We start from the raw sequence: 14224 nt of genomic DNA, 5'->3' as shown, positions 1-14224 counted from the left end.
GCGCCGTGGTGCCTATGGGGGAGCCTCTTCACCCCCCAGACCCCAGAGCCCCTCCTGAGCCAGGGATAGACCCAGGCCGAGAAGCGGCCCCCTCCCCTTCCCCACACAAAGGAAAGACAGCATCCGGAGACTGACTTTATTGATTTTGTGCATGTGGAGAATTTTGCCATCTGCTGGGGGACGGGCACCTTGTGGCTGCCCATGGGGGGGGGGGGCGGGATCCTGGGCCTATCCTTCTAGCTAACGTCCTCCGCCATGTCTTCTGGCTGTGGCCCCTAATCTAGTTCCCTTCCTTTCCTCCCCGGGCACCGCTGATGCCCCTTCGTGGCCCTCTGCAGCGCTGCCCTCCTCGGGGGCGTTAGGCTTCTGCGGCGGCCTCCTCGGCCGGGGCCTCCTCATCCGGGGCCTCCTCGGCCGGGGCCTCCTCAGGCCGGGGCCTCTGGGCGCACAGACCCTGCTGGGAAATGCTTTTCAGCATCTCTTTGAGCCCCCCAGGGAACAGGTAGCCTTGCGTCTCTCCCTCCCCATCGATGGCCCCCCCCAGGCCCTCCAGAGCCGTCTGCAGGTACCGGAGTCCCAGGAGCAGCAGCACCTGTGAGGGCAAAGGAGGAGAGGTCGGGAAGAGGCTTGCGGAGGGTCGGGGCCTCTGACCTCCGCCCCCCAGTGGCGGAGCCCCCCAGCGGCAGGTTACCTGCAGGAAGAAGGTCACGCCCAGCAGGGTGCCCAGAGTGCCGGCCAGCGCCCGCAGGTGCCCCAGCAGCACCCCGTGGCAGCCCCGTTCCCAGAGGTTGAGGCCGAGCTGCCGAGGGTCAGACAGGGGCCGGGCCTGCGCGCTGGAGAGCTGCCTCTGCAGACAGGGCCAAGGGGAGTGGGGGTTACAGCAGGAGAAGGGCACCCCGTCGATTAGGTAGCGGCCTTCCACGTTGCTCTGGATCTGGCTGCCAAAGAAGCACAGGAGCTGTCAGCAGGGGGACCCCCGACAGCTCCTGGGGGAGGCCCTGAGAAGGGCACTGATGGATCCTGCTGGAGGCGGGGAGGGGAAGGGGGCGGGGCTGCAGCAGGCCCACCCAAGAAGCCTCAGTGACTTACTCCATCACGTCCTGGTCAGTGGGGTCCAGATAGCGGCTGCTGATCCACTGGACGGCGAACCAGTCCCTGGGGCCGTGCCGCCCACAGCACTGGTAGCCCAGCTGCAGCTCGTCCACCTGCCGCTTGGCGTTGCAGTGCCCGGGCACCTCCGTGTCCTTGTAGTGATCCAAGGCCGCCCCCAGACCCTTCTCTAGAGCCGCATCCAGGCCCTGCGGCAACGCCAGGGCCAGCCCAGCCGCCAAGGCCAGGAGGCCCCCACCCCCCACGGTCCCGGCCAACAGGATGGGCCCCAGCACCCCTCGCCAGGGCGGGTAGCGGGCGGCGTCCAAGGCCGCTCTGGTGGCTCCGGCCCCTAGGACCCCCAGGCCCAGGGCGGCTGCCCCCGCAGCCAAAGCCGCCTTGGGGAGGGCGGGAAGCGAGCAGGCGGGGTCCAAGAAAGGGCTGAGGAGCCGGAGCTGGACCAGGAGGTGGCCGCTAGAGAGGAGGGTGAGCCCGCCTACCAGTGCCAGCAGCCAGGAGAGGAGCCAGAGCCCCTGGGCCAGGCGGACGCGGGCCTGGAGAGCCAGGGGAAGGGGCAGGATGGCAGCCATCTCCCATCTCTGCCCGGGGGGGAGTGCCCAAGGGCCTGCAGGGGATCCAGGTGGGGTCGGGGGCGCTGACTCAGCCCGGCTCGGCTCAGCGCTGGGCTAATGCCAACCTGACCCCAATACCCCGGGGTCCCACCCCTAAGCCCTAAGAACCTTCTGCCCTGCCCTCTCCCCGAGCCAGCCCCAGTCCCGACACTGATTTTCCTAGCTCCGCCCCCTGCTCTGCCTGCCCCTCCCCTACTGAGAAGACAGACAGTCGTGTGGCCACGCCCCCTGCTCCTGTTCTACCCCCACCCCCGCCCCCCACCTGCCCAGTCTGGCCTCTCTGTACCCCCAACACACACTTGGCCCAAGTCCATCCGAGGGGGCGGGAGGGCGCTGAGCTAGGGAGCCTTTGGGGCGTCGGAGCTCCCCCCTCTCTGGTCCCCTGGGAATAGAGGGGGAAATGCGTGGGGGCGAGCACGGAGAACTGGGGGCTAGTGGGGGGGCGGGGGGAGGCCCGGGGGCCGGGAGGGGGCCCGCGGGTCACGGGAGGTCTCGGGCCCTTTGCCCCGCCCTCCCTTCCGCCCCCGTGGGAGTAGAGCCGGGCCCGGGCAGGGAGGGGTTACCAGGCGGCCCGCCCCCCCAGTGCCCTCCCCCCCAGTGCTTCCTGGCTGCTCGGCGTCCGGCGGCTGTTTGCGCCGCGGAGTCGGGGCCCCCGCGCTGCTCCCCTGCCCCTCCCGGGGCCAGATCCCTCCTGCACCCCGACGGGGGCTCCCCCGGGCGGCCGCTCCCCGCCCGCTCGCCCAGTGCCCTCCGCGGGCGGGCCATGGCCCTGGCATCGCCCCAGCCTTAGACGCGGCGGCCGCTCCAGCGCCCCGGGGGGCAGAATGGACGGGGCCGCGGGGCCGGGTGAGTTCGGGCTCCGGGGGCGGGGAGTCTCCGCGGGGGTCCCCGGCGCTGCCCGCCAGCCGCCTGTCACCGTCCCCTCTGCCCTACTCCACGTTGCTCTCGGCTCGGGAGGAGATCGGGCAGGAAGGGGCCCGCCAGGGCGCCCGGGCCGGGAGGGAGGAGTGGGCGTCCGGGAAGGAGCGCTCTTCCTCCCCCCCTCCCCAGCCTGTGCGCGGCTCCCGGCTCCCTCCCGAGGCTGGGCCCCCCGGGGGACTGCGGAGAGGCCGGGAGCTCGGGACCCCCGACCCTCTGTTCCGCCCGCGGAGGGCCGAGGGGCGGGCCGTGATCCTCCCGTCTCCCGGTGTAGGTGAGGGACGGGCTGGAGGCTGGGAGTCTCCCGGCTGCCCCAGCCTGGGCTCCTTGAGCCGGAGGCTCCGGGTTCAAGAGGAGGAGATGGAGCTGGTGAAAGCCGCCTTGGCCGAGGTTCTGCGGAGACTCAGGCTGCAGGAGGGGCCCCCGGGAGGCTCAGCGGGCCCGGCCCCCCCGCTCAGTGACAGGTAGCCGGCTGCCCTCGGGCCCCCTTCCTCTTTCCTCCGCGGCTCCCTGCCCCCGCCGGCTCACTCCCTCCCTCTCCCGCTGCAGCCCTCCGGCCCCTCCGGGACTGCCGCCGCCTCCAGGCCCTGCGCTGGTGAGCCGGGGCACCCAGACAGACTCGGAGACCGAGGCCAAGGCCGCCTTGAGCAACGGGCCCCCAGCCCCTCCTGGGCGGGGAGAAGAGGAGCCGGGGGGCGCCCACCCGGAAGGCGGCGGTGGGGGCTCCCCCGGGGTGCTTCGGCCCTTGCCGCTCCCTCAGCGGGGGGACACGTGAGTCTCCTGGGTGTGTGGGGTGTCCGAGGGACCCCGGCCTGAGGGCTTTCCCTTCTGGGGAGGAGAGGGGGGAAGGAGGCTCCGTGTGTAACCTCGGCTGCCCCCCTACCCCCCCCCCTTCCCCGCTTCAGGCCCCGCAGGAATTCCTCCTCGTCAGCCTCCCCGGCAGAACGGCCTCGACAGAAGCTCTCCCGAAAAGCTGCCTCTTCCGCCAACCTGCTGCTGCGCTCGGGCAGCTCGGAAAGGTGGGCGGTGCCTCCCTGCCCCCCAGCAGCCTTCCCTAGGGCCTCCTGCCCCTCCCCCGGCCCGGACCTTCCCTCATCCCTTGTATTCCTTCCCGCTACTGACCTCGCCGCCATTATCCGCCCATTTTACAGATAAAGAAATGGAGGCTCTGAAGGATTAAAAGGCCAAAGGCTGAGGCCGCTTTCAAATGAGGGGGTTTTGAGTCCAGATGCTGCCCCGCCCCTCCCCCATCCCAGGCTGGACGCTGAGGCAGCCAAGCTGTCCTGGGATCTTAGTCAGGGCCGGCAGAGGTCGCTCCCCCTGCGCTTCCCTGGGAGCCATATTCCCCAAAGGGAGCCGACCTGGGCCGCCTCCCTGTCCGGCCGTCTCCCTACTGTGCCCCCGGCCCTCCTCCCCAGCGCCTCGCCCTCTGTGCTCCCCAGGGGCCTGCCCGGCTCCCACACGTTTCAGTGAGGCCTTGAGGTGGGTCTCTGCCCCTCCCCCCCCCCCCCCCAGCTACAGGGGCTGCCCCCAGAGGCCTCTGGCCGAGCTGTGGCTTCTGCCCGGCCCGTGGGTGCTCAGCCAGGGGCCGGGGCCTGGGCAGCAGAGGCCCGTCCAGCCGGAGCCCTCAGCCTCTGCCCTCATGGAGGCCCCGAGGGGGCGCTGTAGCCAGGCGGGGGCGCTGTTCCCATCTGGGGGCCGGGGCCTGGGGGGGGATTCTCTCTCACCCACCAGCCCCGGGGGCCACAGGTGGCTGGGGGAGAGAGTCTGAGACAGGCTGGGGACCCTCGGGCGCCTCGGGCTCTCGCTGATGTTGTGGGGCCTGTTCCCAGCCATGCCCGAGGGGCCCAGGGGCGGCTGGGAGGTGCCACAGCTTGGAGTCAGGAAGACCTGAGTTTGAATTGGCCTCAGGCTCTGGCTTCCTTCCGGTTTGCCTCAGTTTCCTCCTCTGTGAAATGGGGAGTAATTAGCACTAAACGAGGTCCTGTGGTAAAAGTGCTTCGAGGACCCTGAAGCACCAGCGGCTGTGAGGGGACGTCACCAAAGCTGCTCCCGACTCCCCTCCCCGCGCTCGCTCCGGGGCATCCTCACTCTGGTTTTTTGTTGTTTTTTTTCCCTCTCTCCACAGCCGAGGGGGGAAGGATCCAGTCTCCAGCCCCGGGGGCCCCGGTTCTCGGAGGAGCAATTATAACCTGGGTAAGGGCGGATGTGGGGCAACAGGGAGGCAGGGCAGGTGAGGAGGACTGCTCCTCCCGGGCGGTCTCCGGCAGTGCCCGGCGGTCTCCGGCAGTGCCCAGAGAAGGACTGCTCCTCCCGGGTGGTCTCCGGCAGTGTCCGGTGGTCTCCGGCAGTGTCTGGCAGTCTCCGGCAGTGCCCGGGCTGTCTCTGGCAGTGTCCGGTGGTCTCCGGCAGTGTCTGGGCGGTCCCCGGCAGTGTCCGGCAGTGTCCGGCGGTCTCTGGCAGTGTCCGGCGGTCTCCGGCAGTGCCCAGAGAAGGACTGCTCCTCCCGGGTGGTCTCTGGCAGTGCCCGGGCTGTCTCTGGCAGTGCCCGGCGGTCTCCGGCAGTGCCCGGCGGTCTCCGGCAGTGCCCGGCAGTCTCCGGCAGTGCCTGGACCGTCTCCGGCAGTGCCTGGGCTGTCTCCGGCAGTGCCTGGGCTGTCTCCGGCAGTGCCTGGGCTGTCTCCGGCAGTGCCCAGAGAAGGACTGCTCCTCCCGGGCGGTCTCCAGCAGTGTCTGGGCTGTCTCCGGCAGTGTCTGGGCTGTCTCTGGCAGTGCCCGGGCTGTCTCTGGCAGTGTCCAGTGGTCTCCGGCAGTGCCTGGGCCGTCTCTGGCAGTGTCCAGTGGTCTCCGGCAGTGCCCGGGCTGTCTCTGGCAGTGTCTGGTGGTCTCCGGCAGTGCCCGGTGGTCTCCGGCAGTGCCTGGGCCGTCTCTGGCAGTGTCCAGCGGTCTCCAGCAGTGCCCAGAGAAGGACTGCTCCTCCTGGGCAGTCTCCGGCAGTGCCCTGGCGGTCTCTGGCAGTGTCCGGGCAGTCTCCGGCAGCGCCCGGCGGTCTCCGGCAGTGTCTGGGCGGTCTCCGGCAGTGCCCAGAGAAGGACTGCTCCTCCCGGGTGGTCTCCGGCAGTGCCCGGGCGACTGCTTGTTAGCTGTTGGACAGCTGGGGTCAGGCGTGGATTTGGGCGATGGGGCCCCGAGCACGCAGTTCCTCCCCCATTTGTCCTCCCCATTGAGTCCCTCTGGGGCAGGGGCACAGGGCAGGCTACGGGGTAACGGCTCTCCCCATCTCCCCCACAGAGGGCATCTCTGTGAAGATGTTCCTTCGAGGCCGGCCCATCACCATGTACATCCCGTCGGGCGTCCGAAGTCCCGAGGAGCTGCCCAGCGGCCCGCCCCCCGAGAACCTCAGCCTTGACTGGGTGTATCCTCCCTGGGTCCCTTTACCCCCTGCTCCCCCAGGAGTTCCCCTCAGGATGTCCCAGGATCCTCATCCTTCTCCTCCGTGCCCCGCCCTCTATTAACCCTTGACTTCTGACCCCCATCCATCCCAGAGGAGCTTCACAGTTCTGACCTGGAGGCCTTTATTAAGCCTTTGCCCCTTCACCCGGCCTCGAGGAGCCTTCAGTTGAGGTGGGAGGGCCAGGGGTATGAAGTTCTACAAGAATATTCAGGGAAGGAGAAGAGCAAAGCAAGCTGTCCAAGGCTAGAAAGGGGGATTGTCCCAGGCAGAGGTCAGAGGTGACAGGGCAAGTCTGAGAGCAGCACGTGGTGTCAAAGGTGCCCGGAGCCGGGCAGAGGGGCGCCTTGAGATGCCGTTGGCAGCAGCCCCCACGAGAGATCCGAGAGGGGAAAGTGGGGGGCTCTGGGGGTCCCTCCGGCGCCGAGGAGGCCCAGAAGGGGCCGATGGCTCGGAGGGGAGCAGAGGGAGCGGGCAAGCTGGTCGGTGGAGGACCGGGGGCCGCCAGGGTTCCGGATTTCCGAGGGCTCTTTTCCTTGACCTTCCTCCTCACCCCCAGTTACGGGTACAGGGGCCGAGACTCGCGCTCCAACTTGTTTGTGCTGCGATCCGGGGAAGTCGTTTACTTCATCGCCTGCGTGGTGGTGCTGTATCGCCCGGGAGGGGGCCCGGGAGGCCCCGGGGGTGGCGGCCAGAGGCACTACTTGGGGCACACAGACTGCGTCCGCTGGTGAGGACCGCCGGCGGGGGGACGGGGCGAGAGGCCGGGGAGGAGGAGGAGCGGTTCGAGAGCGGGCTGCGTCAGCAAGGGACGGCCGAAGCGGTGGCTCGAGGAAGGCGGCGGAGGGCTCGTCGCCCGTCACTCTGGGCTGACCGAGCCAGTCCTCTTGGGGTTCTTGTCGGACCGGGCGGTCTTTGATCGCGTGCTGGGCGGCTGCTCCACGTGCTGGGGTGTGGGGGCCCGGAGAGCCCTCCCCCAGTGCCACGTCCCCTTCTCTACCTTTCAGTCTTGCCGTCCATCCCGACGGGGTCCGGGTAGCTTCTGGGCAGACGGCCGGGGTCGACAAGGATGGGAAGGTACCGTCATAGTCGTGGCGGGGAGGGAAGGGCAGCCCGCCAACCCCCGTTTTGTGACTTCCCCTGGCCTGGGCCTTCTCTTTCCCCTCAGCCCCTTCAGCCAGTAGTTCACATCTGGGATTCAGAGAAGCTCCACAAGCTACAGGAGATCGGACTTGGGGTGTTTGAGAGAGGAGTTGGGGCCCTCGCCTTCTCGGTCTCGGTGAGCCGGCCCCTCCCCACCTTTGAAACGGTCCCGATCCTCGCGGGGACTTTGTGGCCTCTGCTCCTAGAGAAACTAGGCAGCCCCCAGCCCTTCCTGCCTTAGCCCAGCGCCTGCCCCTTCTTCCCAGCCCCCGTGACTGGGGCACGTCTTAGCCCTTCCTGGGCCGTCCGTGACCTGACCCGAGACCCAGGCCCCCCTGAGTCCCGGCGTGCCCTCATCCCCAGGATCAGGGCAGCTTCCTGTGTGTGGTGGATGACTCCAATGAGCACATGCTGTCCGTCTGGGACTGGAACCGAGGCGCCAAGCTGGTGGAAATCAAGGTGAGGGTCCCGGGGGAGGGGATGGGAAGGAAGCTCTCGGGGCTTCGGGTTGGTCAAGGTCACAGCGAAGTCTTCCGGTGGTCCGGGCACAGAAGCCGGGGCTGGCTCGGAGTCTCGGGGTGCCTCCCCCTTGGGAAGAATTGGCAGTGGGAAATGCAGCCGGGCTCCCACCCCGCCATTGCCTCTTCCTCCTTTTCTGACTGAGCAAGGCCCTTCTTTCTGGACCTCGGTTTCTCCTGAAAAACACTAATGGTCTCCAAGGTCTCTTTCAGCTCTGTGTGATCTCCTAGGTCCCTTTCAGCTCTGTGTGATCTCCTAGGTCCCTTTCGTCTCCAAGGTCCCTTTCAGCTCTGTGTGATCTCCTAGGTCTCTTTCAGCTCTGTGATCTCCTAGATCCCTTTCAGCTCTGTGTGATCTCCAAGGTCCCTTTCAGCTCCGTGTGATCTCCTAGGTCCCTTTCAGCTCCGTGTGATCTCCTAGGTCCCTTTCAGCTCCGTGTGATCTCCTAGGTCCCTTTCAGCTCCGTGTGATCTCCTAGGTCCGTTTCAGCTCCGTGTGATCTCCAAGGTCCCTTTCAGCTCCGTGTGATCTCCTAGGTCCCTTTCAGCTCCTTGTGATCTCCTAGGTCCCTTTCAGCTCCGTGTGATCTCCAAGGTCCCTTTCAGCTCCGTGTGATCTCCTAGGTCCCTTTCAGCTCCGTGTGATCTCCTAGGTCCCTTTCAGCTCCGTGTGATCTCCTAGGTCCCTTTCAGCTCCGTGTGATCTCCAAGGTCCCTTTCAGCTCTGTGTGATCTCCTAGGTCCCTTTCAGCTCCGTGTGATCTCCTAGGTCCCTTTCAGCTCTGTGTGATCTCCAAGGTCCCTTTCAGCTCCGTGTGATCTCCTAGGTCCCTTTCAGCTCTGTGTGATCTCCTAGGTCCCTTTCAGCTCTGTGTCCCCATGGCCCAGGACTCCCTAAATATAGATTCCTACGGAAGGGGCAGGGTGGGGAGGGGGCTCCCCGGGCTGTTCTGGCTCAGAGCATCGGGGCTGCTGGCTGGTCATCTAGCTGCCAGGTCTCCTTCCCTCCAGAGCACCAACGACTCCGTCCTGGCCGTCGGCTTCAATCCCCGAGACAGCAGTTGTATCGTCACCAGCGGGAAGTCCCACGTCCACTTCTGGAACTGGTCTATTGGAGGAGGAGCTCAGGGCAATGGGGGTCTCACACGGAAACAGGGTGTCTTTGGGGTGAGGTCTGAAGGGGCTCGATGGGGGGGAATGTGGAGGTATGGATGAAAAGTGGGTTTTGGCCCCCCAGCCTTCCCCTCATACAGATCCTAGATTTGGTCCCTGACCTCTGACACCCAGCTTTTTTGCGACCTCCTTGCTACTGACTTGCAAAAGTGCCAACTTCTCCTTTGACCGCTCTGATGGTCTCATGGCTCGCCTTTAACCTTTGCCCTCTGCCCCCTCCCAGAAATACAAGAAGCCCAAATTTGTTCCCTGCTTTGTGTTCCTTCCGGATGGAGACATCCTCACTGGGGACTCAGAAGGGACCATCCTCACCTGGGGGCGGAGCCCGCCTGACTCCAGGACCCCAGGCAGGGGTGGGACTAAAGGTACATGATCTCCCCCACCCCCCAAGGCTGGTCAGGACCGACCACCACGTGAAATTAGAGCCACAATGGAGGGGAGGGGAGGGAATTGAGAGGAAGAAGAAGCACCTTAGAAGGAAGTACCCACGGTCCTGGAGGTGGGCCGGAACCTGTCTTAGGAAAGTGGTTTCCTCGTCTGGACCTCAAGTTCCTCATCCGTGGAATGAGGGGGCTGGTCTCGATCACGGATCCTTGCCCTGCGTGATGGATAGGTCCTAGCAGGTCCATAAACCAGGCGGGGAGAGTGAGTGACATCTTGCAATGTCCGCTAAATGCTAAGAGGAATTTAGCATTTCCTTCGAGTATTAATGCAGGCAACAAACAACCCACTGTGATATTAGGTCTCACTGGGTGCAAAGCGAAGACCCTTGGGTCTGGGTGTTTGCTAAGGCCCTTCCAGCTCTGACATCCTAGGTTCTAAGGCCCTTCCAGCTCCGACATCCTAGGTTCTAAGGCCCTTCCAGCTCCGACATCTTAGGTTCTAAGGCCCCCTCCAGCTCCGACATCCTAGGTTCTAAGGCCCTTCCAGCTCCGACATCTTAGGTTCTAAGGCCCCCTCCAGCTCCGACATCCTAGGTTCTAAGGCCCTTCCAGCTCCGACATCCTAGGTTCTAAGGCCCCCTCCAGCTCCGACATCCTAGGTTCTAAGGCCCCCTCCAGCTCCAACATCCTAGGTTCTAAGGCCCTTCCAGCTCCGACATCCTAGGTTCTAAGGCCCTTCCAGCTCCGACATCCTAGGTTCTAAGGCCCCTCCGAGCACTGAGCTGCCATATTGTAAGGTCCTTGCCAGTGCTGACGTTCTAGGCTCTAGGGGATTCCTCTTCCCTGACTTGGCCATCAGCCCCTTGCAGTGACCTCCGTCCCACCCACACTGACCCTCTTCCCCCACACAGAGACCTTTGGGATCGTAGCCCAGACCCGAGCCCACGAGGGCTCCATCTTCGCTCTGTGTCTGCTGAGGGACGGGACTGTGCTGAGCGGGGGTGGGCGGGATCGCCGGCTGGTCCAGTGGGGGCCGGGGCTCATGGCCCTCCAGGAGGCCGAGGTAAGCGAGGCTGGGGACGGGAGGGGCCGAAGGGAAGGAGGGACCCCGGAGTGCGGGGCCGGGGCTGTTTGTGGCTGACCCGTGGCCGGCCCCCTCCAGATCCCAGAACAGTTTGGAGCTGTCCGCGCCATCGCCGAAGGGCTCGGCTCGGAGCTGCTGGTGGGCACCACCAAGAACGCGCTGCTCAGGGGAGACCTGACTCAGGGCTTTTCCCCTGTGATCCAGGTTAGGTTTGGGGGGCCGGAGGGGTGGGGGCCGGGCGGCCGGGAGAGCCGGCCGCAGCATCCAGCCCCGTGTCCCACAGGGTCACACCGATGAGCTCTGGGGTCTCTGCACTCACCCCTCCCTGAACCGCTTCCTCACCTGTGGCCACGACCGGCAGCTCTGTCTGTGGGACGGGGAGTCCCACGCCTTGGCCTGGAGCCTTGATCTCAAGGTACTCTCGCCACGAGCCTCCCCCCTGTCTGGGGGCCCCGCCCGGAGCGGACTCTCCTCCCCTTCCAGAGGCCCCCATGGGAGCGGGTCGGGATGAGCCGTGGGTTCCCCCCGTGAGAAAAGTGTCTCCTTGAATCCCAACCCCAGCCTTCCATGTCTGACCCCCCAGGAGACGGGTCTCTGTGCTGATTTCCACCCCAGTGGGAAGGTCGTGGCTGTGGGACTAAACACTGGGAGGTGAGAGTGGGGGGGACCCAGGGCCGGGAGGGCAGGAGGGAGGGAAGGCCGAGCTGGGGTTGGTGACCGGCCCCGCCCCCTCCCCTGACCCAGGTGGCTGGTTCTGGACACAGAGACTCGAGAGCTCGTATCCGATGTCACGGACGGTAATGAGCAGCTCTCAGTTGTCAGGTATAGTCCAGGTGAGAGCCTCTCCCCCCCTGCCCCACCCAGAGGCCTCTCTCTCTCTCTGACCTGCCTCCCCCATCCCCCTTCCGCTGACGTCACCTTTCAGCTATTCGGCCCCCGGTCTCCTGTCCCCGAAGGTGAGCCCGGGAGCAGGGGCGCTTGTGCTCCGGCTGCTCCCTCTCCCCCGCTCTCAGCCCGGGACGGCCCAGAGGAAGCCCTTAGCAAACAAGTGCTTGTTGACTGACTGCCTGCTTCCTTCAGATGGGATGTACCTGGCCATCGGTTCCCATGACAACATGATCTACATCTACAGCGTCTCCAGCGACGGGGCCAAGTGCAACCGCTTTGGCCGATGTGTGGTGAGGGGGCCGAGATGGGGAGGGGGCCGATGTGTGGGGAGGGGACCCAGTCGGGAAGGGTGTGAGGGCGTATGGATTCCAGGGAATGGCCCAGGACTGGCTGGGGAACTGGGGGCTCCCATTTTGACCCCCCTCTCTTTCCCCCAGGGGCACTCCAGCTTCATCACCCATCTCGACTGGTCCAAGGATGGGAGCTTCATCATGTCCAATTCTGGGGACTACGAGATCCTCTACTGTGAGGAGGGGTTCACAGGGGTGGGTCCAGAAAAGAAAGAGCTGCCGGGACCCCCTGTGCCCCCCCACCATGGCTCAGAGCTAGGGTGGGGGGAGGGGACTTAGGGGCAGAGGAGCCAGCTCTGGGGGGCCTTCAGCAAGTCACCTCCACTTCATCCTCTGCCCCGGCTCTGGCGACCTAAGGGGACGCTCCCTCCAGCCTCCAACATCCTGGCTTTTAGGGTCCCTCCGACCGCTGGCCCCAGGGCCCCTTCCTGCTGTGCCATTTGACATTTTTATTTTCTAAAGCTCTTTCTGGCTTCAAATCCTACAATCTCACAAACTCAACCCATGGAAAACGTGCTAAACAAACGCCCTGATGGAAAAAGGGGCATCGGGCAAGGGGAGACTTAAAAAGTGCCCATCGGCCAGGAATTTGGGGGGCCCGAGTTGTCCGGCTTCTCGTTTTCTTTCTGCTGAACCTAAGCTGGGCTTCCTTCCTTCCCTTCCTCCCAGGGGACGTGGCAGGGGGCTGCAAGCTGCTGAGAAATCGCTATGAGAGCCGGGACCGAGAGTGGGCCACCTATACCTGTGTCCTGGGGTTCCACGTGTATGGTGAGCCCCAGGCCCGGGAAGACAGCCCGGGGAGGGCGGGGCTGGTCCGGGAATGTCCGGGACAAGGGGACGCTGGGCCCGGGGGTGGCCGGGAATGTGGAGGAGACAGGAATGAGGAGGGCTCCCCCGGTAGGCGTGTGGCCGGACGGCTCCGACGGGACCGATATCAACTCTCTGTGCCGCTCCCACAACGAGCGGGTGGTGGCCGTGGCCGATGACTTCTGCAAGGTGCACCTGTTTCTGTACCCCTGTGCCCGGGCCAAGGTGAGGGCCCGGAGGCTGGGAGGGGAAGAGGGTGCGAGACGGGTCCGAGCTGCAGGAGGGGGAGGGGGAGAGGGTGAGAGACCGGGGTCCGAGCTGCAGGAGGGGGAGGGGAAGAGGGTGTGAGGGGGTCCCAGCTGCAGGAGGGGGAGGGGAAGAGGGTGCGAGACTGGGGTCCGAGCTGCAGGAGGGGGAGGGGGAGGGGGAGAGGGTGCGAGACGGGTCCGAGCTGCAGGAGGGGGAGGGGGAGGGGGAGGGGGAGAGGGTGCGAGACGGGGTCCGAGCTGCAGGAGGGGGAGGGGGAGAGGGTGCCAGACGGGGTCCGAGCTGCAGGAGGGGGAGGGGAAGAGGGTGCGAGACCGGGGTCCGAGCTGCAGGAGGGGGAGGGGAAGAGGGTGTGAGGGGGTCCGAGCTGCAGGAGGGGGAGGGGAAGAGGGTGCAAGGCGGGTCCGAGCTGCAGGAGGGGGAGGGGAAGAGGGTGCGAGACGGGTCCGAGCTGCAGGAGGGGGAGGGGAAGAGGGTGCGAGACGGGTCCGAGCTGCAGGAGGGGGAGGAGAGGAGGGGATGAGACGAGGCAGTGTAGAGCTGCCGACGCCGCATTCCGGCTCAAAACAAAGAACGTTTGTTCAAAGAAGGAGGGGAATTTAGTAGCTGGCCGAGGGATGTTGGGCTCCTCCCTCTTTGACTCAGTTGCCTTGTTTGTTAAGTGCCGGTATCCAGGCTTCCCAGTCCTGAGTAAGCTGGCTCAGATTCCGCCCAGTTATTCCCATTCTGAGATGTCTTCCCTGCCGCCCTCCCCCCAGGCTCCCAGCCGAAAGTACGGAGGCCACGGCAGCCACGTCACCAGTGTCCGGTTCACTCATGACGATTCTCACCTCATCTCACTGGGAGGAAAGGATGCGAGCATTTTCCAGTGGCGCATGCTGGGGGGCGGGGGCTCTGGAGCAGCCCCCGCCACGCCCTCCCGCACCCCTTCCCTGTCCCCCGCCTCCTCGCTGGATGCCTGACCCCACCGGGACTAGATGGGGGGGGGGGTGTGTAGAGGTCGCTTCTTGCCCCACCTCCGTCGCCCCCCTCCCCCCACCAAGGACCAGGAGCCTTCTCTTCCAACTTCGTTACATTCCGTGCCTTCTCCCGGCCGGGGAGGGGCGTTGGGACCCCCCAACACTGTACAGAACCGCAGGCTGAGCCGAGCAGCCCCGCCCCCTCCCAGACCCCGCAGCAGAGCGGAGGCAATAAAACCAATGCAAAGTCTCTCGGGAGCCTGGCTCCGTCCTTCGGCGAGTGGGGGGCGGGGGGCGGGGCACGGATGCGTCCTCGGGCTCGTCCTCCTGGGTCCTAGGAGAGGGCTTGGACACCATGCTCCCTCCCTAACGGACCCGGGGGCGGGGAGCAGCGGTCCCAGGGCCGAGGCTAGACCTAAGAGGAAGAGGAGAGCCGGCCCATGCAAATGAAAAGCAAAGGCCATGCAAATATCTGGCCCCAAGATCCTTCCCGTGGCCACGTGCCGGGTGCAGAGGCAAAGGCGAGGAAAGGGTTAAAGCCCGGGCCCCGCCCCTCCCCTCC

The 14224-nt window shown here is 65.8% G+C and overlaps 2 protein-coding genes and 1 long non-coding RNA gene across 5 annotated transcripts; 2 read left to right on the top strand and 1 right to left on the bottom strand.

The window, feature by feature from the left end:
• Positions 1 to 103: 103 nt before the first annotated feature.
• On the bottom strand, positions 104 to 1860 carry ROM1 (retinal outer segment membrane protein 1). Its single transcript, XM_051965520.1, has 3 exons — positions 1090 to 1860; positions 692 to 938; positions 104 to 592 (listed from the first exon to the last, which is right to left on the bottom strand). Exons 1-3 carry the CDS (start codon positions 1677 to 1679, stop codon positions 359 to 361), a joined length of 1071 nt encoding a protein of 356 aa, XP_051821480.1. The 5' UTR covers positions 1680 to 1860; the 3' UTR covers positions 104 to 358.
• A 279-nt stretch (positions 1861 to 2139) lies between these two features.
• EML3 (EMAP like 3) lies at positions 2140 to 13912 on the top strand. The gene is made up of 22 exons (XM_051966528.1): positions 2140 to 2567; positions 2914 to 3103; positions 3189 to 3410; positions 3545 to 3658; positions 4768 to 4835; positions 5931 to 6054; positions 6650 to 6820; positions 7098 to 7167; positions 7259 to 7369; positions 7597 to 7692; positions 8763 to 8918; positions 9148 to 9289; positions 10219 to 10370; positions 10470 to 10595; positions 10675 to 10806; positions 10975 to 11042; positions 11136 to 11224; positions 11472 to 11569; positions 11717 to 11804; positions 12299 to 12397; positions 12531 to 12661; positions 13462 to 13912. The coding sequence occupies exons 1-22, from the start codon at positions 2546 to 2548 to the stop codon at positions 13663 to 13665; spliced, it is 2673 nt and encodes an 890-aa protein (XP_051822488.1). The 5' UTR covers positions 2140 to 2545; the 3' UTR covers positions 13666 to 13912.
• Positions 7710 to 8756, top strand: LOC127541273 (uncharacterized). 3 transcript variants are annotated; one of them, XR_007948416.1, is made up of 3 exons: positions 7710 to 8230; positions 8318 to 8462; positions 8550 to 8756. It is a non-coding gene; the product is annotated as an uncharacterized LOC127541273 (long non-coding RNA). The 3 variants fall into 3 exon arrangements; XR_007948415.1 differs by having other exon boundaries at positions 8318 to 8491; positions 8579 to 8756; XR_007948414.1 differs by having other exon boundaries at positions 8318 to 8520; positions 8579 to 8756.
• Positions 13913 to 14224: the final 312 nt, after the last annotated feature.

The sequence above is a fragment of the Antechinus flavipes genome, chromosome 6 (assembly GCF_016432865.1).
Source record: "Antechinus flavipes isolate AdamAnt ecotype Samford, QLD, Australia chromosome 6, AdamAnt_v2, whole genome shotgun sequence".
NCBI lineage: Eukaryota > Metazoa > Chordata > Mammalia > Dasyuromorphia > Dasyuridae > Antechinus > Antechinus flavipes.
The sequence above is the reverse complement of the archived record's forward strand: the minus strand, read 5'-3'. Positions and strand labels throughout refer to the sequence as shown.